General features: G+C 43.8%; 1 protein-coding gene across 1 annotated transcript in view; it reads left to right on the forward strand.

Annotated features, from left to right (window-relative positions):
- Positions 1-22,117, forward strand: part of GALNT16 (polypeptide N-acetylgalactosaminyltransferase 16) — a 150,251-nt gene that overhangs the window by 80,510 nt on the left and 47,624 nt on the right. The window contains exons 3-4 of the mRNA XM_035113536.3: positions 2,998-3,096; positions 19,000-19,067. Coding sequence (XP_034969427.3) covers positions 2,998-3,096; positions 19,000-19,067 — 167 coding nt within the window. The remainder of the gene's footprint in view (positions 1-2,997; positions 3,097-18,999; positions 19,068-22,117) is intronic.

Genomic DNA, 22,117 nt, shown 5'->3' on the forward strand with positions numbered 1-22,117 from the left:
TAAATTAGCAGACAATCAGGTAAAAGCCATTTTACAAGGAAATGTAACATTAAAAAGTAGCCATGAACAATCTATACCAGGACAGAAGAGAAAACCAGATCATCAGCTGAAACTGCTCCAAGTATCTTCAGTGACACTGCCCTCAGATGGTCAGTTTTGCTGGTATGACTGTACTTGCTTACTGACAGCCAGCCTCCCAACAAAAAACACCCACACACTGGCAACAACAGGCTACCTGCCCCTGCGGCAGACCCAGATGCCAACTTTGTCCACATGCACACTATTACGGTACCTAATAATGCTATTCACAACAACAATAGGGGTTTAAGCATTTGCCTCCTCATCTTCCCATGTGAAACACACACACACACACACACACACACACACACACACACACACCATCATCTATATTCTACATAGAACAAACAGACCAGTATTTATGCAAAATAATAAACAGATACAAATCTGACACCAGACATGATAATATTCAAAAGCTAGTGGGGGCACTTTTCACCCTCCAATGACACCTGCAAATTCCCTTAAAGTAGCAAAGGACATTCAGGAGGGAGGCAGCAATGCAAAACTGCAGAATTAACAATGCATCAAGTGGTTCAGTTCTATAACTTGTGGAGAGAACCAAGACAAATGATTTTTAGCACGTTGCATATGTTAATTGGCTTACCAATGGCAGGATATCTGTATTATTAGCAACTGTGATGCAAATTGCAACTGTTAGTTATGTAATTGTCACTGTCTGTCTGTACTCTCTCTGTTGTTTATGATCCACAAACAGCCTCCTCTCCACAGTGTGTGTGTGTGTGTGTGTGTGTGTGTGTGTGTGTGTGTGTGTGTGTAATATACCTGCAACTCAGGATAACACTTCATGCCTATGCTGAAGTGGATTAAGTGGATTATAGTTCATGAATGCTTGTACCATAATAAATTTGTTAGTCTTTAAGGCTCCACAAGACTTACTATGAGAGCTATCCCTCTGGAAAATAAAAATGCCTGTCATTTCTCTATATCATGTGGCCTTAATAGCATTTTAAAAAAAACAGCAGAAAAAGAAAATGTGAATTAGTGCAATGATATACATAATGTGTCTTGTGCCTGATTCTAGTTCTTCCACTTACCCTTCATCAGAGCGTCTTTTTATGCTTAGAAATTGCAGTAATAGGCCACTGTCACAGTAATAAAATGCTGCGTTAAAAAATAGTTGTCACTTAGAGCGGCCATAAAACAATAGCAATGAACATTGGGATAAAAAATAGTAGCAGTTTAGTGATAGCCATAAACCAATACTAATAAATGCTAGAGCAATATATAGTTCAAATAAGTCCTGGGCAGAACAGCTATCTTTCCCAGCTCCTGGGGAAAAGGAACTGTAAAAGTAGCCCCGATTGGCCAAATATATACCTTTGTCACACCCCTATTCCTTTGCAATGCCCCTTCTATGTCTTCTCTTTTGCTGTACCATGCTCCAAAAATCCCCTATTCTGGAGTCTCCTGACCTTTCATGCTTCAGCACTTTAATGTGTTGGATCCGCCCTGCAAGTTGGGTCTGTGACATCTGTTGGCGCCCTTTGTCTCGTTCTGCCAATGCCCACTTCTCCCCTATGTCTTCATCTGTGTTTTAAAAGAGTGTTTTCACAAACAATGCTAAAAGCAGCTGTTGGTCTCAATGGCCTGGGCTCATGTGTCACGTTGAACAATAGCTTAAAACAAACTATAGTTTAATGAGAATGTGCAGTGGGCTGGTGCTACCACACCACCGAGAAAACCAGCTAGAGTCACTTGGTTATGTCACCTGAACCTGGGGTTGTGATTGCTCTCTCTCAAACAAACCATGAATGGTAGCCAAAGTTTGTTCTTGGCTGACTGCTTATGGGTTTGTTTGTTTTTGGAAGAAACAAGCCATGAGCCAGGTTCAGACAATAGAAGCCAGACTCTGGTTTGTTTTGCCTGTGGTGCAGCAACTGTATGGGAGGAATGCCGCAGGAACTTTTTAACAGTGTGTACTAACACACTGCTAATTTACGTTAAGCCATTTACATGCAAAATGGGTTGTTAACATAGACTGCAAAGCACAATAGACCCACTTGTACATTAGATGTGCATTCTATAACGTAACTTTTAAAATTGACGTATGAACTCCAATTTTGACTGGTTTGAGGATCATTTATTTTAAAAATTGCCTTTTTGTTATTTTTCGCTAAAAAGAGAGCTAGCTTCATGAACAAGCCCCCCATTTTTTAAAAGTAAAATGCAGGGGAAACCATTTTGAAACTGGTTTTGGAGCTATTTGCAGAATAATAGATGAAACGAATGGAAATGGGTTATTGTTTTTGGTTTGATTTTATATGTTGTGGTCTTGTTTGTGAACTGCCTTGAGACCTCCGGGTACAGGACGGTGTATAAATTGAACTGATGATGAGGATGATGACCCATGTGGTGTGGGGCTGGTCTGGATGGTGCTCTGCACCACTATGTGACTCCCATCAATAAAAGCTTGGAACCGCCACTTCTCCATAATTATGGCCAATTCATATACATCCTACCACATCATCCTATCAGCTGCTGCTGGGCCTTGTAGGAATCAACAGTGCAGCTGCTTCTATAGAGCCATAGATTGCCATAGATTTCCCTCTTCCAGCCCTTTGGACAGAGCATGAAGCAGATTCCAAAAGGATGGGTTGGTACCAACTTTTTTTTGTTAGTGCTGTTTGAAACCAACACGCTTGTTAACTGGTGTTACTGGCAGTTATAATCTGATGGATACTAAGTACTGCTGTCGGAACTGCCAGCGTGTGATGAATTGCACTCCCGTAATAAAAGAAGCTATATGGGGAAAAGGTTGGCAGGGCACCAAAATTCCGTTATCGGCTGTTTGGTAAAGATGTACACGGGATTTTGTGAGCTTGGCAGCAGTTTTGGGAGTTTTACTTTCCTAGCAAACCCCCCATTTCATCACATGCTGTTTCTCTCTGTTTGTTACAGGTGTGCCTCTGTGCACTACGGTGCCGACTTGCCAGCAACCAGCATCATTATCACTTTCCATAATGAGGCTCGTTCCACCTTGCTCCGCACAGTGAAAAGGTAATGCATGCTTTTAGCTCCGATGGGACTGCAATCCCAAGTGTATTTAGTGGTAAGAAAATCCCACCGGGCTCAGCCGGACTTATGCCCAAGTAACTTGGTTGCAATCGAGCTGTTTAGCTCATTTGATAGTCAAAAAAAGCACCTGAACCTCTCTTTGGATAAACCTGCAGACCATTTGCTCACTGGATGCTTGGCGATGGGAGTTAACCCATATTGCCTGCTATGTCCACAACCATCTCTTTCATAAACGGTGGTTCTGCTTGAATCACAGCATTGGTATCAACGTGTTAGAGACTCGGGGCCAAAAAATGGTTTTGTTTTTGTTTAAACCAACTCCCAACAATATACCTGCATCCCATTCCCTGTTTAAACTCATTTAAAGTCCCCCAAACCCTAGTCGTCGGCTGTCACCACCATTCCAAATAGGCTGTCATATGAAGTTTGGGTTGTCCCAGTTTTTTTTCTGTAGAGACCAGATTATATGTTCATCAGTCATGTATAGGACATATGTATGCAGGCTCAGAGACTGAAATCCCCTAATGTAATAGATTAAAGTAGACAAGGGTTGAAAAGCTGAAGTAAGTGCAAAGTAGGAAGTGAGGAATCTGCAGCCTTAACTCCTTTTCCTGGGTTTTTTTTTTTATAGACTACCATTTATTAAGCCAGGAGAAGTTTTCAATTAGCAATAATTGAACCTCGGATTAACCTCATTGGCTATGATGGTGCCTGAGGCAATATCTTATATGACTGCAATATACAAGGTATAACTGGGCAAAGCATGAATGATGACGTGTGCTTGAGCAGGGACACAATATATTTCTGCCCTGTAACAAAGTAATTTAACACTTCAACGTACGGTATGAAATTCCAGAATAGGTAGCATTTCTACCTGACAACTCTTTATATATTTGAGAAATTCCCCAGAGTAATTCAGGGCACTTATGAAGCAGCAGATGGAGAGGTGGTAGTGATGGGGAGAGGTATTTTGGTGTGAGGATTGAACTGGGAGCTTCTTCATGCAGTGCATTCCTAATAATAACAATAATAATAATTAATAATAATAATATTGCCATCCATCTGTCTCAAGAGACAATGGAGGTGTGTGCCTTTTGGGTGAAGCCAGACTGTTGGACAGTTACAGCGACTGCTGTGGTTGTAGAGACCGATACAGGAGAGACAGGTTTTGTTGCAGCTGGGGCAGATGAAGGTGTCCAGTTGTGCTGCTGCAGATGCATCATGGCGTTTCTTCTTTCTGCGCTCCTCCCGACGGTCATTCCTCCTCTGGTCACTTATAAATATAAGACAGTGTCTTATTTTCGGAGAAACATGGTTTAAAAAAAAATCAAACTAGCAGACCTTGTGCCTGCCTGCCTAGTCTCCATCAGGCCAAGTAGCCCCGAATAGGGTTCAAGCATGTGTGACAAATCCAGTTTTTAATATATATTCTTTTCATGCATCCTTGGGCTTGGCTGCTTCCTGTTTTCTTTTTGCCGCAAATAAACATTTCCAATGACCATTTCCTCCAATATCTTTCCAGGCTAAAGAATGCAGCAAGACTGTTTACTCTTGGGGGTTGTTGTTTTTTCCTGAGAAAATGTCCTCTGCTCCCTTTGAGATATTAAACTTTTGCTAAAAGTGTCCTTTAAGCAGTCTTCCAGGTTAGAGAAATGCTTTCTCTGTGGACACAGAGGTGGGGAAAGGGAGAGGGAGAGGGAGAGGGAGAGAGAAAGGGAGAGTGTATCTCAGCTGGAAGGCAGCTGAGAGTACCTCTGGCAGTGATGCATTATTCATCGGAACTGTTTTCCCTCACTCCAGGTCTTAGGGTCTTGCAGAAGACTGCTTTGTGAATAAATAAGAGGTTCTTTCGAGCGCATCCTGGCTGGGCTTCATGAATGCAAGGGTGCTTTTGCGCATTGGTGAAAACAGAACAAATCTTTTGCAAGGTAGTATTGGTCTTGGGGAGGCTGCCCCTGGGGAGCATAAAACTTTTGCTCCGAACAATAGGCAGTTAAGTCAGCAGGATGGACCCACAATCTTTATGTGCCCCCCTCAGCAGTAAAACAATCAAATTCAATAACTGCCTCAAAATAAAGCCGGCCTTCGAAGCAGGGGCACTGACAGCACACACCAGCTGAATAGCTGCTTAGTTCCCAGCAAGGATAGCTGAACTTTTTGGGGTTCAGCAGTGCAATGCAGGAGCTATACAACTTAGATGGGAATATATTGCCCACCTAAGTGCTTCCTTTCCAGAATGACAGGTGCCAGGTCTCAAGTATTCCTGGATGACTGTTGTTTTGGGGCCATTTCCGCAGGCCAGGAAGGCTGAAGCTTGGAGCATTGATGAGAGCTGCTGCTTCATCAAGGGTAGGGCTGCCATATGTCCGGACATTACCTGGATTTCAAAGGCAGAATTGACGTCCGGGAGGGATTTCTGAAAGGCGGCACTTTGTCCTGGATCTTAGGCAAGTCAATTGAAAAAATCGTGTGTGTGTGTGTGTGTGTGTGTGTGTGTGTGTGTGTGTGTGTGTGTCTTTTTATAAAGCTCCTGGTTTTTACTTTTTGAAATATGGCAACCCTAATCAAGGGAGCAACTCAAATGGTAAGCCTATATAGGAGCTGTGGATTCCACCCTTTCTTGCGTCTCAATCACAGAGCAACGCCATGGGCTAGGAACTTCAAGTCTCTGAAGTACCTGCATTTCTCACCATCTCTTCTGCTCCTCCAGCCCTTGGAGGAGATGAGGGGAGTTCTAAGAGCCAGCCAGAAGCTCAGGCAGCTGGTGTAGGAATCATCATGGCTGGGGCAGGAATATCAGGTTTGATGGCACTTCAGGATCATTGCAGGGTGAAGATCTGCTGGAGGGTCCAGCTCTCTTTGCTCTTCATCTGAGGAGACCTTAGGTTCAAGACAAGGGCAAGGATAAATCCTGATAATTTTTTATTCTTTCATAGCACACCTAAACCTGACTGCAATTCCGACTAGAAATGGTTTCTTATCTCTAATTCCAACTAGGAATGGGCTAGAAATGAAGTGGGTCATAATTCCTTTCCATTCTGGAGATTCTTTCCCCATAACCTGCCCCTAAATGAAAGAGGGTTGGTTGTTAGGAGTTTTTTTTTGGGGGGGGGAGGCATTCTGCCAGTCACATCATTTTGAAATCTCTGGAGCTAAACCACAGCATTAAAAACAGGTTCTAGGATTAAGACGTGGCGAATCTTGACTCCTATTAAATTCCCATTGTCTTCTACGGTTAAGTGAATACTTATAGCTCCAAGTCCTTGCTCATGGTGATAAAGTGTAAATTGTGGCTATGCTACACTCAAGGGTAAAGTATAAGGCTAGCAGGCAATCATCCATGAAGTCATATATCTCCTGGACTTTGCATTATCTGAATCAGAGGAATGGTTGGAGTTGACCTTCAGCAAAATGTTACGGTTAAGGTTATGACTGAACCAGGGATGGTATGGGGTTGCAATGGCAACCAGAAGGCTGAGACTCAGTGCTGGAAGGTACTGAAAGCTTCCGTAGTAGCACCTGGCCCGTTTCAAGGCCCAAGTCCACCATTAAAGCCCTTCATAGCTTGATTCCTCAGTATCTGAAAGATATTCTCTTCAAAGACCCCAAGATCTTCAAACGAGGCCTGTCTCTTAAGTGCTCCTCCATGGTGACATTTAGTGAGCAGGTAGGTAGCCGTGTTGGTCTGGATCGAAGTAAAATAAAAAAATTCCTTCAGTAGCACCTTAAAGACCAACTAAGTTTTTATTTTGGTATGAGCTTTCGTGTGCATGCACACTTCTTCTGAAGAAGTGTGCATGCACACGAAAGCTCATACCAAAATAAAAACTTAGTTGGTCTTTAAGGTGCTACTGAAGGAATTTTTTTATTTAGTGAGCAGTGAACTGTAGAGTGCCCCATCAGAGACCCACCTCAGAATCTTTTTGATACCAGATGAATAGGCATTTTTGTTTTCCCTCAATGATTTCATTAACAAAGAAATAGTGGCCTAGTCTTTCCACATATTGCTGCCATTCTTCTGTTTCTGGATTGAATCCCTTAATTCTCCCATAGGATATCTGATTTTTTTTTCTTGTTCCCACGGTTCTAATTTGATATATAAGACCGGGTTACTATATTTTAATACTGAGAAAAGAGGCAACAGCCTCTTGATGAACAGTTTAGCACAAAACTAGATAGGAAAATAAAAGTAACCACAAGAACAAGCTAAATTGTAGAGTCTTAGGATCCATAATAACTTGAGATGGTGCTTAGCTCTATAATTACCCATTACTACACCCAGGCTTTTAAAGATCTTTTTTTAAAAAATCTGTATAACGTTATGGTTTGAGCATGGTTGCTTTCGTTCTGTGGAACTTATCTCTTGGCTTTCTGTATTAGCTGATTGTTGCTGTGATGTTTTAATCTCTAGACCCTCTTCCTTGGAATGGTTTTCTTTTTTTTTACTTGCTTTATTTCCTGCTTTATTGATTCTTGATTTATTGAAACTGTGATTTTTAATGCTTTATTTTATACGTCACCCAGAAAACTATTGTTGGGCGCTTGATAAATGGAGTAAATAAATCAATAGATTGTGGCGTGTCTGTGGTGCAGCTGGGGCCGAAAGCAAAGGAGCCAATTGGCCAATGAGGAAGTCAGCTCTGAGAACGGTCAGTCATCAAATCCTTATGAGAAGGTGCTGCAGGGACACAAAAGCCTGTGGCCTGTTTGATACATTTCCTGTGGAGTAGTGTGATAGTCACTGTCCCATCATTCTCCTACAAAACGCAGTGTTTTTAACTTTCATCAGTCTGTTTAGGTCTGCCCTAATTATATAGGTAGAAGTTGTAGAAATATAATTATCAGGAGTGCTGTGAGAACAATCACAAGATTGCAGCTGCTGTGCTACATTGGGTAATGCATGAAACATGCCAGCTAATCTTGAGGATAGGTTCAAACATGCCAATTGAGATGATATAGAGCCCAACCTTCTCCATCATTGGGACGTTTTAGATTGCAACTTCCATCAGCCCCAGCCAGCACTGTCAGGTATGGTGGATGTCGCAAGCCAAGAACATCTTGAGGGAGCCCTCTGTGACATCCTGTCAGGGTTTGCCCCATTGCTGGGCTCAATGGGATGTCAGGGAGAGGCACCACCTAGTAGTGAAGTCAACACTGTTGGGTCAGCCGGGGGCAGGAATGATCCACAGGCATAATGCAGGAACGAATCCAGCCCGTCTCTCCCATCAGTGTTCAATGTGCAGCTCTAGGGAGTTCTGACAGCTCTTCCCAACGATTTATTGTGACTCATGTCTTGGAGACACTGAGCACATATTCAGAGTCCAGCAGAGATAAAATGCAGACGGAGCCAGGCTGAGGTTGTGTACTAAAAGCTACTTTATTAAGCGTAGGGCAGAACAAAAGAAAAACATGTCTCCTCCAGTCGTGACCGACTCTGGGGTTGCGCGCTCATCTCGCATTATTGACCGAGGGAGCCGGCGTATAGCTTCCAGGTCATGTGGCCAGCATGACAAAGCCGCTTCTGGCAAGCCAGAGCAGCACATGGAAACACCGTTTACCTTCCCGCTGTAGCGGTTCCTATTTATCTACTTGCATTTTGACATGCTTTCGAACTGCTAGGTTGGCAGGAGCTGGGACCGAGCAACGGGAGCTCACCCCGTCGTTTCCTGGGAATGACATTGGACAACAAATCTGTAGGAATCTCAGTTCCTGGCATGTAGGACACCGTTACGAGTCCGTTCTGAACACATTCCCTTGCACATCGTAATTTTAACTGCAAGTGCTTTGTGCTTTGCTTACAACTCTCAGAGGTTGGCAAAGCCAAACATGCTTTGTTCTCTTGATAAACCTGTATAGGGCACTCTACATGAATTCTCATGTCTTTACACAATTGCAAGAACCATTCACAATCCATAAGTGAATATGAAAGAGCATTGAGTTCAGCTTCACAAGAACTTAGGCTCACTGTTGTTTGCATCGCGCACGACCAGTTAAACAGACTCTGGTTGTACATGTAGCGAACTCCAGATGTGCTTTTACCATCTGTGGTGTCACTTCTAAAACTTGCATCTGCAAATATTTCAAGTCCTCCAGACTTTTGATCAGTGTATCTCAGTCTGCAGTGCATAGTACCTTTCAGGTAATGTGCTATGCGCTTCAGTGCTTTCCAAATCTTAACTGTAGGATTGTTAGTGTGTCTGTTCAGCAGATTAGTGCTGACTGCAATATCAGGTCTTGAACATCTGGCAATGAAGTTTAGTTTGCCTAGAACACCGCTGTACAGTGTAATATAAGAAAATGCTTCATTGTCTATCTTCCACCTGAAAACCTGTTACCATTGGTGTATCTACAGGGTTTGCATCAACCAAGTTCAGTCTGGTTAACACATCAGCAATTTTCTGTGACTGGTGAAATTCTGTGACCAAGAAATTACCTTTCCTGATCTCTTAGCCTTACACCCGCAGCCTAATTCCTTCCTCCTTTTTCTGAAGGTCTTTGGGCAACCATCACCACCCGAGTGGAAGTGGTGGAGCTAAGATATCAGACTCCAGCCAGAAAAAAACCAGAGTCTGAATCTCCTCAGAAGGCCTTATATCCTGCATGTACAGCACCCTTTCTTGAAGAGGACACATATCCCCAAGCCCAATGCCCTAAAGGAAGCACTGTTGTTGTTTTAGCCAGGGCTGTCTCTATCCAGGGGTGCAAGGCTTGCAGGGCACCTGGGTGCCAAATTCTGGGGGACACCAGGCACCCGCCGCTGAAGCCACCTACGCTCTTACCACCACCACCTCGGAGACCGAGCAACAGCTGCCGCTGACCTGGCCGCCGAGCGCGTGCGCGCTCCCCCCCCGGGGGAACCCGCCACCCACCACGGTGCTGGCTTCCCTCCCTCCAGGCTGCCCTAAATTTTGGGGTGCTGGGCGGATCTTTTGACCCCAGTGCTGCATATGCTAAAGACGGCCCTGGTTTTAGCCACAGAGTCCTATTTACATTAGAGCTCCACCAGTGTGAAGTAACAAATGAGAACCAATAAGACCTTCCCCCCCCCCATCATAATTGTTTTTCTATTTTCCATTTACACGGAAACCGTGGAACACAATTTGCTTCTGATGGGCCTTGACATTTCATGTGGGGAAATAGGTTCTGGCATGCTATTTTGTTGCTGTGGGGGCAAATTCCTCCGTACCACTGCACTGTGCATATGTGAATGAAACCATGGCGCTCATGTACACTTTAGCAGTTTGTGCCTTTTTCACGAGACCAGCAAGAAACATAAAGTTCCCTTTTGCTCAGGTTCACTTGTTATTCTTGGTTTGCTGATAGAAATAGAAACAACAACAACTCTGGCGCAATTTTCAAGGTGCTTGAGGTAAGCCATGTATCTCAATAAAATGGATCTGAATGCACTAGGCTGGGCATGAATTATTACTGTGAGTATAATTGCTGCTGCCTTCGCCTACACAGCCGGAGTCCATACCACTAAGTAATTACTGTAAAGTGCTGTGGGGTACCTGAAGTATGAAAAGGGCTGCTCTGTTCCAACTATTGGTTTCTTGCAAGCCTGCACAGGACCGCAGCAAAATCAGGCAAGGAGGAGGTGATGGTGTAAAAATTGTGCTGCCTGCCTATTTTGTGGTGGCTCTTCTGATGCCGTTCTGCTTCCTTTCCAAAAGCACAGCAGGTGGATTTGGCCTTCTGTGACAATTAGGGGTTGATTTGATTTTGATTAATCAGCCATTCGAGTAGCACCTGTTGAAAATTATATGTAATTAAATTGTTATAGATGATTACAGAGTTGTTTTCCAAAACAGAAGTTTAATTTCACTTTGGGGAATGGCAGCGGTGAAGAAGTCCGATTGACGAGTTAACGTTAAGGCCAAAAATCTATAAAACCGGCTAATGAGTTTCTATGCCTGAGTTGTGGCTTGATGCCCCATGGGGCTCCTATTTCAAAGATGATGAGATCCCAACCAGTCTGTTTGAAATCTGGGGGCAACTGGGAAGTCTGAAAATAAACTTCCACGCTGAGCTGAATGTAGCATTGCGGCTAAGACTCCAGAGTCCTTGCTTTGAATCTCACTCCTACTGCAGTGAATGGTCAAAGGAATAGAAAAGTTGTACTCTGCCTCACAATATGGGGATAATAATTATGACCTTTTTAAAAGTGTCCTTGTAAGGGATTGAGTTGTTTAAAGTGCTATATAATTCAAATGCTAATTGTTGTTGTTTATCACTACTGGTGTCTCTTCTAGTATCCTCTGGAAAATATTGATTCCTGTGCTTTAGTTCTTGCCTTTAAGTAGATCTTAAAAATCATCCTAGGTTCTCATTTTGATCTGAGTGCTGTGACTTACGGAGCCAACACAGCAAAGCATAAGAGGAAGGGATCAGCAGATTCAGAGCAATCCCAAAATTTAAAGCGGGGGATTCAAAGTGTGTGTTGGGGGGTGTCCCTCAAACCAGACACTGAGCGTGCTTAGTGCTGGCAGAACGTTAACTGCTGAGAAGGGGAAAGTGTATGTACACACACACACACACGTATAAAATATAGCCAACCCCCTCAGCCAATTGCACAGTTAACATGTGCACACCAGGGTTACATGGCAACATTTTCTTACAGCGCTTCCCTGGTCATGGTTTAATTGTTCTTTGACTTTAATGGCCCTCCTCATTTCCTCATGGGTGACAGAGCCATTGACATTTCCTTTGTATTCATCTTGTACAGTACATTTGAAGCATTCCAGGCAGGGATGGCCACATCTACATTTTCTTCTAATAGCCCTTGGCACACCAGTAATGCTACAGGCCTCTTAAGGAGCCGTGGTAGTGAGGGCTTTGATTAGCGCCAGCCGGTGGGCGTTCGAACTTGCAAAGTGGAGTTAAAGGAGGCTTCTAGATGAATAGCTGGAGTTGCCTCAGGCCTTGCCTAGGCTAGGATAAAGGATGCAGGGAGAGGAGCATCAGGTAGGTCTGACTGAGCATGGAGCCCAAAGAGAGAGAAATTGCAATGGGGTGGGGATGGCCAGGGATGAAGCCTTATTGCTGATGAGTGGCCAGTATGTGGGGCAATTCGTTTGAAGCAGTGCAGCACCAAAGAACTGGAGGTTGCGTGAAAGCAATGTCTGCAGATACGATGGGAGACAGCAGGGAGCAAAGGCTTGGTGGGGAAGGCAGGTCACCTATGGCTGCAATACAGGAGATCCAGCAGTGACCGAGAACCTGTCTTCTTGGATTGGACAAGTGAATGGGAATGGGAATCAGTCTCACAATACTGGCATGTACTATAGACCGGGGTCTACAGATCACAAACCTCCTTGAAGGGGCCCCTGGCATGTTTGTGAAGAACACTTACAATTTGAATTTCCGTGGGATTCTACGGAACTCAAATGTAACACAATAATTCTGGTTACAGGTAGGTAGCCGTGTTGGTCTGGGTCGAAGTAAAATAAAAAAATTTCCTTCAGTAGCACCTTAAAGACCAACTAAGTTTTACCAAAATAAAAACTTAGTTGGTCTTTAAGGTGCTACTGAAGGAATTTTTTTATGTAACACAATAAAATACAGTATAAGAAATAAAAGAAACAATGAAGTGCAATTAAATATCAAAGCATCTAGCACAAGGCATGGCAGGTGCTACAATAGGCAGAAAAACCATGCGGTAGTTTGCCAAAGCCTTGGGAATTTTCAAGTGGCCCATGGTGGGGGTGGAGTGGGGTGAGAGGAAGCTATTACTATTGGGGAATGTTGTTGTTTTGAATTGTTTTTAATATTGTTTGTAATGGCATAACCCACTCTGGGACCTTATATAAATTAACAACAACATTGATGGTTGATGTTAAAACATTAACACCATTAGACATTTTAAAAAATCCCCACTGCTTTGAGAACACAAATTGAGGTTTTTAGGCTTATCATAAACTGGTCCAAAAAACAACAACACACCCCAAAAGAAGATCCAATAGTGTATTAACATTTTGCCACTCACTTTCATACCAACAGTGCAAATACAATTTGGTCTAAATGTACAGATTGACAAGCAACAAGTTTATGAATTGAGATTGGTAAGTAGGGAGGCCAACAGTATCCAGAGCCCATGACAGATGGAAGCAATTCTAGGTTTGTCCCCCATGCTGATCCTCATTTAGTTCTACAAAGGTAGTGCTGAGACCCAGGAGGAGGTGGCTGACAGGCAGGGCCACCCCTGGGCAGATTGCAGGTAAGAAGACAGGCACATGGGCATTCACTGACGGCAGACTGAGGTTGGTGGGGCAGTGCCCCATTTGCCCAAATAGGCCAGCTTCCACTACCATAGAAACAACAGGCCGCCTTATCCTGATGAGCTACAGTCTGGTGGGGAGGAAAAAAATACAATTCCAGAACCTTGAGTGGAAAATGTGGTTTGAAAGTCTGGCTATTAATTGCCTTTTATCTCTAGGTGCATATAAACAACACAGTCATTGATTTATGCAATCGTTGGCACACATCATGCAGGAAGCAAGTACCATGGGCTGTCAACCATTGAATAGCTATTATGATCTAAGTTTAATGAATTGCATAGTGAACATAATCCACAGTTCACACAAAAGGGGTTGCAATTTAAGTAGCTATGTTGATGTGTGGCTAAATGTAGAACTTAGGGGAACTATGGAAGTTGGAGTCTAAAGTTCCATAAAGCAGGAATAATACGTTTCACTAATCTTGCCATCGGAAGCCTTTCCCCTTTTCTAGTGTGATAGCAAGCTGGACTAGATATGGAGGAACTGCCAGGAGAAATAATGTATATACTGACAGCCCCTTTTGAAATTATGGATTTGTGTTTGAGAGGGGCACAAACATGGTAAGAGAGACCTAAAGCTTGGAGTCAGGGGGCTCCTTATTTTTTGCAGAAGTGGAAAAAACAAACAGAGAATAAAAGTCATTCAGAATTACATACCTGATTTTGTGCTGAGGAAATATTTACTTGGCAAGGATTGTCTTAAGCCGTTCACTCTCTGAGGGTTTATCTTTGTTCCTCATGGGTGTTGCTATTAATGCACACATGTTTGCATCTGCTGTTGTGTTGGGTGCAAAGGGATGAATGCGCTTAACTTCTTGAGAATAGAGCATGTTTTAGGGGAAACAGATCTCCAACTATCTGATCCAGGCAAAATTTGTGTAAAATTTTGCTGTTGCTGAACATTAAGGTATTTGTGCCTTTGGGAGCCCTAGTACTGGCAGGGCAGGGATCCTGAAGTGTGATGTGCAGGCGCAGCCTGTCTTCCAGAAACATTTAAATGGCCTCTTGAACAGCTTTCCCATTGGCGTCTCATGTCCTCTGCAGGGGGTGGTGGGGTGGTGGTGGTTGTTGGCCTGTTTGCTTGACATCTTTTGCATCGCAAGAAGCAGCTGTCTCTCATGAACTGCTTGCTCATTTGGCATCCCCCACCCCCTCACTTGCTCTGCAGAAGATCTCGTGTCAGTGAAAGTGTGTCTACACCAACTACTTGCTCCAAGATATATCCTGGAACAGGTGGTGAAGTCTACAGGACTTCATCCCGGATGGTGTCTCAGGGAAATCAGCCCCTCATAATAATATTAAGTGGTTATTTAACATTTTAACATTAAGTGGTTATTTAACATTTTATTTCAGCATTTCTTACAACACCCGTGAAGTAGGCAGTGATGAGGGTGTGTGTGTTTCCTAGTGCTTAATTCTTTCATGGAGAATTGTCTGTTTCACGAGAGCCAGTGTGGTGTAGTGGTTAAGAGCGGTGGACTTGTAATCTGGTGAACTGGGTTCTCCTCCACATATGCAGCTGCTGGGTGACCTTGGGCTAGTCACACTTCTTTGATGTCTCTCAGCCCCACTCACCTCACAGAGTGTGTGTTGGGGGGGGGAGGAAGGGAAAGGAGAATGTTAGCCGCTTTGAGACTCCTTAGGTAGTAATAAAGCGGGATATCAAATCCAAACTACTATTCTTATTCTTCTTCTTCTTCTTCTTCTTCTTCTTCAACAAAGAATGGATGCAAACTGCAAATTACAGTAGGCAAGTGTGGCTGTTTTTAGCTTTGTTTAAGGTGTTTTATTTTACTTCTTTATTTTGGTACCTCTTTTGTACTTATTTTTTTCAAGAATAAGTCTTCCCAAAGCAGTTTACATAAAATACAACAACAAAATGCAATATATAAAATTTTAAAACATCTCTATAAAGCAATTCCTTATTATTCAAACTAGAAATCCACTGATGTAGTGCAGTCAGCAAAACTAGATCCACACAACTAGATCTCCTTTGTAAAGGAAAAATGATTGTGCAGAAATAGATCATTCTCTAGAATAAAGTTGGGGAACCTCTGGTCCGTGGGCTGAATGGGGCCCTTCAGGCCTCTCTGTCTGGCCCTCGGGAATCTCCCTAGTCCAGGCCACCTTCCATCCCTCATCCCCCCACTCTGTGGCCCTCCTCAAATACTTTTGTCTGGCTGCAACGTAACCTTGAACATTGATAATGCCCATTGCTTCCCTCAATGGAGGATGGGGAGAGGCGCGCGTGTGTGTATAAACCTCTGGCTTTTGCAAGGCTAAACATTATCCTTCTATACAAAGGCAAGAGTCACCTCATTTGCTTGGCCTGTCCTTGCTTTGGCCCTGCTCACACCTGGGATGGAGCCCCTGGAAGTTTGTCCATAAAGGCATGTGGGCTTCAGGCAGCAAAATCGCTCCTCCGCTCTGCTCTAGAGCGCTATATTTTTTCTGATTGCCTTAGGCAAATTTCCCTATTCTGCAATAATTTTTTTCTGGAAACCCCACAAAACTGAAGGTGGTTCAGTAATGTTTATCTCCACCTTGTGGTGTGGTGTGTGTGTGGGGGGGGAGCAGAAGCCAAAAGAATAAAGACTTGTTATTTGCACGTAGATCGTACCAGGAATCTGGTACCAGGAAAAGTATTTGAGGAGGGCACGTAGATCGTACCTCCTTGCCCCAGAAAGTGGACACATCTGTGATAAGAAATAGACACTAGGTGTGTGGACAAATGAGAGAGAGAGAGAGAGAGAGAGAACTCTGTCTTTGGGATGTCATAGAGGTTGATTATATTTCAGAAATCAGGAGCTGGTGATGCCAGAGGGAAGTGGGATTCTTCCTGTGTGAGAGGATCATTTCAAAGAACAAAATTAGAGAGAAGATTCCAATGGTGGTATGGGTTGTAATGGGTAGGAGAGGATATATTAATTGCAATTTATCCATCCAGCTGCCCACATATGTGAGTTGAGAACAGCTTTTCAAAATCCCATCCTTGGCAGCAAAATTAAAAGCATATGAATTACGCGGTAAAACCTTGTTTTGAGCAAGTCCAGCTATGAAATAAGCTGGTTCCCCTTTCTTACCCAGCTTATAAAGATTCAGGAAACAACCTGGGAAGTAAATTTAAAAATAAAAATAAAATTTACTTTATTTTTTTATGCATTACATCACAGCAACAGCAGCAATAAAAAATTGTGCAAGCAAAATACTTGTACTTACTTCAGGCACATGCCTAAGGCTGGAGCAAGCAGAGGCATATCTGCATCCAATGTTTCAAAGGAAGAGGGAGGGGTGAGAGGAACAGGAAGTACTATATACTCCTTCCTCTCTAGGTGAGGAAGGGAAATGACATCACACAGAGTCCTCTCTATGAATTGTGTTTCTATGGTCTTAGTATCTGCCTGTCAGCAGTACACCTTTGTGGACTTAGCCCTTTCTCATGCTAACTAGCAAGAATATTCATTTTTTAGGTTTGGCTGCTAATCGCCCACACTAACTGCCTTTGCTTTACTCCCATAGTTGCTAATGGGAATTCAGATCTATAGGGAATAATATTGATAGGAGACAGGTGATTGAAATATGACTAAGGGCCCCTCCAGAATGATTGTTTTTCGTGTGTAGGTATATTCTGCAGCATGTCATTCATGTAACAATAGTGCATTAATGCTGGATTTATCCACATGTTCTTCTGCTTTATTAGGTTTTCTGCCATGCTTCCCCGGTGTTATTGCTCTCTGGAGGGGCACTCTGGTGCTATAACACATCAAAAGTGGGGCAAGCACCCAGGCAACACTCAGAATGTGGAAGGAAAAATTGCAGGATTTTAGCAGGGAGCGATGGGACAGGAACATAGCGCAAAGGATCAGTGTGAGCAACCCAAAACATTTGCAGACGCAAATGGTATTTGTCAGATGTTGTTACGGCTACTCTTGAGTAACGACTTTCCACATACTTGTCTTTAAAAGAGTCTTAATTGGTGCACGTTATTTACAGTGTGGTGAGCTGTCGGTTTCAGGTCCGCTTACTCCGTCTCAGAATCCGGCACTGCCCCTTTTCGTGACTTGGACCAACATAGCAGTCTCGGGACAGCGAATCTCCTCCCCTTTCTCCTCCTCCTTAATTCCGGTCCCGGGGGAAAGGGTCTGCGCTCCGTCTTTTCCCTCTCCCCCCTTTCTGTCTCTCTCCTTTCCCGCCTGTGGAGCAGGGGCTCTCCCATGCTGCCAGAGACCTGGCTCTCTCCCTCCGCTTCCTGACTAGCCCCTTCAGACCCCGCGCTTTCATGGCTGCTTGGGGACGAACTGCTTCTGATGAGAGGGGGAGGTACTCTGTAATCTCTCCCCCTTACAGTATTGAAAGTGCAATCACGTATAACCATCACAAATAGCGTGAGCACAAATCATGATGGATGCTCAGTAAAGAGGGCATATGGAGGGGTCCGTAACAAACAACCATTTGAATTAAGAAACAGAGTTCAGGGATTTGAAATATAGTTCAGCAATTGATATTTGTATCTGGTTGCAACGACTTCCGTTAGCAGAGAGGGCACACGCTCAACATAGATAACTAGATAGGCATCCTTTCCCAGAGATCTGCAGAATGAGCAGTGCTCCTAAATCTCTCTTCCCTCCCCCCCCCACGACTTTCCCTTTCAAGCAAAAGATAAGAGGGGTAGGGATTTGCTGTCACAAGGCCAGATTTGCAGTCACAAATTTCTGGATTGGAAAAGCACTCAATCTGTTTCATATGGAAGATTCACAGGACCTTGTCAAAAATCAGGTTTTAAAGTATACATCTAAAATTATTTTGAATAGACACCCCAACAAACAGGTTTTTGAAAACACACATTCGGTAAGAAAATGTACTCATTCGAGTTAGGATTTAATTTGTGGGCTCAGGCGCAAGGTGCACGCAGCCAGCGGGGACCCAGAAAGGAATGGTGAATGAACACAGAACAAAGTATTGGGCTCGAATAGGCTACATACAACTTTATTGATTACAGATGTAAGTAGGTTTTGACATAGGCATTGGCTATGTATCCTGAATCAGTCAGCCTGACTGCTGATAGATTGTTTGGCTGGGTGAACCCTGGGTGGACCCTATGACGTACATCAAATCAGGGCGATCCTGCCAGAGCCACCACTCAGGAGGGGTGCCAAGGCCCATCAGCCCCCATTGGGGCATCAGGATGAGCACCCCCCCTAGGACCCCTTTATCAGCTTTTATCGCGACTCTCTTTTATTGACAATGTGATCACGTCCCATGGGCGGCCTGCTATTGGCCCATTCTAACAGGCAGGCTCCTGCGAACCCATGGGGCCACAGGAAGAGGGGCCTTCCCCCCCCCTTCAACTGCCACATAGGATGGTGGGAAGATGGCGCCCGGCTCTGCCATGGTTGCACCAGGCCACAAACCACTGCTCCTGGGGAACTTACGGTAAGTGGCAATTGTTGCTGTCTAATCTGCTGAAACGGCTCTCAGAAAAATGCAGCCTTTTGCAGGCGAGAAAGGGATCATTGGCGGATCATGACTATTAAAGAGGGCTTATTTTATTTAGAATATCAAAGGCAAACCCTTATATTTTTAATTGATGTTCTTGTTATTCATTTTAGTGTACTGAACCGCACTCCTGTCAACCTAATTCAGGAAATAATTTTAGTGGATGACTTCAGCTCCGATCGTAAGTATTACTTTTCTTTGTTTCTCTAATTATCTTATTTCCTTTTTTATTCATTTTCATGTGGCTGTATACATTTTTTTCTGCTCCGCTCAGGATGTTTCCTCACTTTTTCATCTGAGGAAAAGAGCGAGAACAAAGGCAGGAGCAAAGCTTTGTTGCGCTTTGTTTTAATTTCCACCTGAGGAAAAGAAACTAGCCAATTTTCTCTTGTTATGGTGTCTTTCCGTCAATTCTCAGTGTGACAACCCTGCCCAGGAAGCCAGAATGCTCAGTTTGGTTTCATTAACCACCATTTTGTGGGTCATTATTGTAACTATAACAAGTGGTGTGCACAGCTAGGAGCCCCAATTATATAGGTTCAAAGGGGAGGAGATAATGTATGCTGCACTGTGGTTTTGGCAGACTAAGACTGTTATCCACAAATTCTTGCTGAGGTTTTCATACAGCAAAACTATGCCAGAACAATAAGCACCTGGAATTCTGCTGCAAGAGGCACTATCCTTTCTTGAGAAAAACAGCACAAGAGAATAAATGTTTGTTCCAGCTTTGAAGGTGGACTTTTAAGTGACTTTCTCCAGTAATAAAAAGAAGTGGCTAGGAAATTTCAATTCTTCAATTTTTGTAAAACCAAAGTGAGGGCCAAATGTGTCATTAACAATCATGGCTTGTATCGAATGCAGCACTAAGTAACCATCCCCCCCAATGCAACAATGTCCATGTCACAATGGGACTTTCCTTCCCCTGTGCAGCCCCTAAGTCTGTTCTGAGGTTTTCTGTAACCCTCTGGAACAAATTTTGGGAGTGCATGGGGAAAGAGAGCAGGTAAAGGTGCAAGCAGAAACCCTTGCGGTGACAGGATGCTTACTTAAAACTGCATTGGATACAAGCCCATGTCTGTATTCAAAAGAGAGAGAAAACAAATCATTAACAGCAGGAATGGGGGGGGGGGTTTCACTGGGGTCATGGCACACAAGAAAGGGAGGTTTAATTCCACCCCACCCCCCAGTCATGATGAAAATCTCCCCCCCCCAGTTGTTCTTAGCCCTGCAAGTAAAGCTCCTATTAGCACCAATAGAAGAATTCCTGCTTCTAATTTCAGCTGGAAGGATTTCCATTGGGAATGCAGCAGGCGAAGGGGAAGATGGGGCTCGTCAACCTGGGAAGGTAGCCCATCTAGGAGAAGGGAAACAGATGCTAAACCTCTGCTGCCTTGTGGCTATACTCATTTGTGAGAAAGACTTTAGGAGTAAACCCTGAAGAACAATCTGTATCCGCTGCCTTGTGGGACGTATTTGGGAGAAGGAAAGGCTAGGAGTACATCCTGCACAAATCCAGAGTGCAGTTCCAAAACTGTTGGATGGCGCCTTGTATGCCTCCTTCTGTCGACTCCTGCAGCCGAGCTGGTGCCAAATGTATTGCTCTGCTTTCCTTTGGACCACATCAGCAAGGCTGAGAGCGGGGTCTTGTGGTCTGGGCAGCCCAGGACCTCCATACACGCCGCTCAGGCTTATGTTCCAGAGAAGTCACTTTGGTACTGCTAATGCAGAGAAAACAACATAGGAGGCAGCAGTTAGAAGTTACGGTCTCTGCAGCCACAGCGGGCGCTGTGATTCTCCGGAGGTTTGACTTCGCAGGAAAGCCAAAGAGGTCATTTCACTTCCCTCGCTTTCCTCGATGTGTCAGAAGATGCCATGTCACATCATATCAGATACCTAGACCCTGAAATTCACTTGTGCACATGCTGCATTTTGATAGTCTTGGAATACATTTCATTGTTTTCATGTACAATGCAATTATAAAGCACTGTACCCAAATAGATACAGAATTACTCTCCAAATCTCCACTTTCTCTAAGCATTATTTTTATTTACATTTCGTTAGCAGTATTTCCAAACCACCTTTCAACATATGCTTTCAACAATATGGGAATTGCTATCAGACCTATGAAGGTAGCATCTCAAATGAAGCCCTTCGAATGGATGTTGCTAATATAACTGGAATGGGATTCTGCTGTGTTCTTGGAGTGTGAATTACCTAAAATGGATTCATGGGCTATTTTTGTACGTGGATTTCCTTGCTGAGCACATGTCCAGCAATATCTCAGTATCCTTTAATCAAGTGTTCCTGTCACTGCATCTCAGCAATATAGCTCATGACAAACTGCCCTCACCAGAGCAATATTTCAGGCGGCAAGAAGCTATAGAAATGGAGACGCTCCAGGATAGAAGTGCCAAGAAAAGTACTTTGGCTGGTAGCCTTTGTGTGTCTTGCCAGGATACTGAAGCTGTGGGAAGATGATAAGCGAGGGGCTTCTCAAAGCACACAATCGAAACACTGCTGGTGCTGGGTAGTAAGAGAGTATCAAAGTGGTGAACAGAGAGATAAGTTTTGTCTCTGGAATGTGTTGTTCCAGAGACCTCTGAAAGCCCATTTTTCAGTGGTCAGCCATTGAAATATATGTATCATCTACAGTATTGTTGTATTAAATACTCCAGAATGAGCAGAACCAATGGGAGAGAACTTAAGTACTCTGCTGGGTCAGACTAAAGGTCCATTTAGTCCAGCACCTTTTCTCAGACCAGTCAATAGGATCCCTATGGGAAGTCTAGAAGCAGGACCTGGGTGCAACAGCTCTCTCCCCACTTGCGATTCCCAATAACTGGTTTACAGACACATACTGCACCCAACACTACACAGACATAGTGGCTAGTAGCCATAGGTAGCCTTATTCTCTTTGAATTCGTCTAATCCCCATTACGGCCATCCAAGAATAGCTATCCTATCCAACTGTGCTTCATTTTATGTGGCATGTAGACTGGCAGCTCTGCATTAGAGCCATATGATATGTCCTGCTGTGTCTATCTTGACAGATAAAAGAGTTGAGTCTGAATGTCTTGCTCCTCTCTCAACTCTTTTCTTGTTTCACTGCATTCACTCCCTCTCTTTTTCTTAGCATCCAGCCTGTCCCTCTGCCATAAGTCTCTTTCATGTGTCTCCTAAAGGTCAACAGGCAGAGCTACATGTTACAGAGTAAACACAAGGACCCTAACT

Source organism: Zootoca vivipara, chromosome 1 (assembly GCF_965207765.1).
Source record: "Zootoca vivipara chromosome 1, rZooViv2.hap1.1, whole genome shotgun sequence".
Lineage (NCBI taxonomy): Eukaryota > Metazoa > Chordata > Lepidosauria > Squamata > Lacertidae > Zootoca > Zootoca vivipara.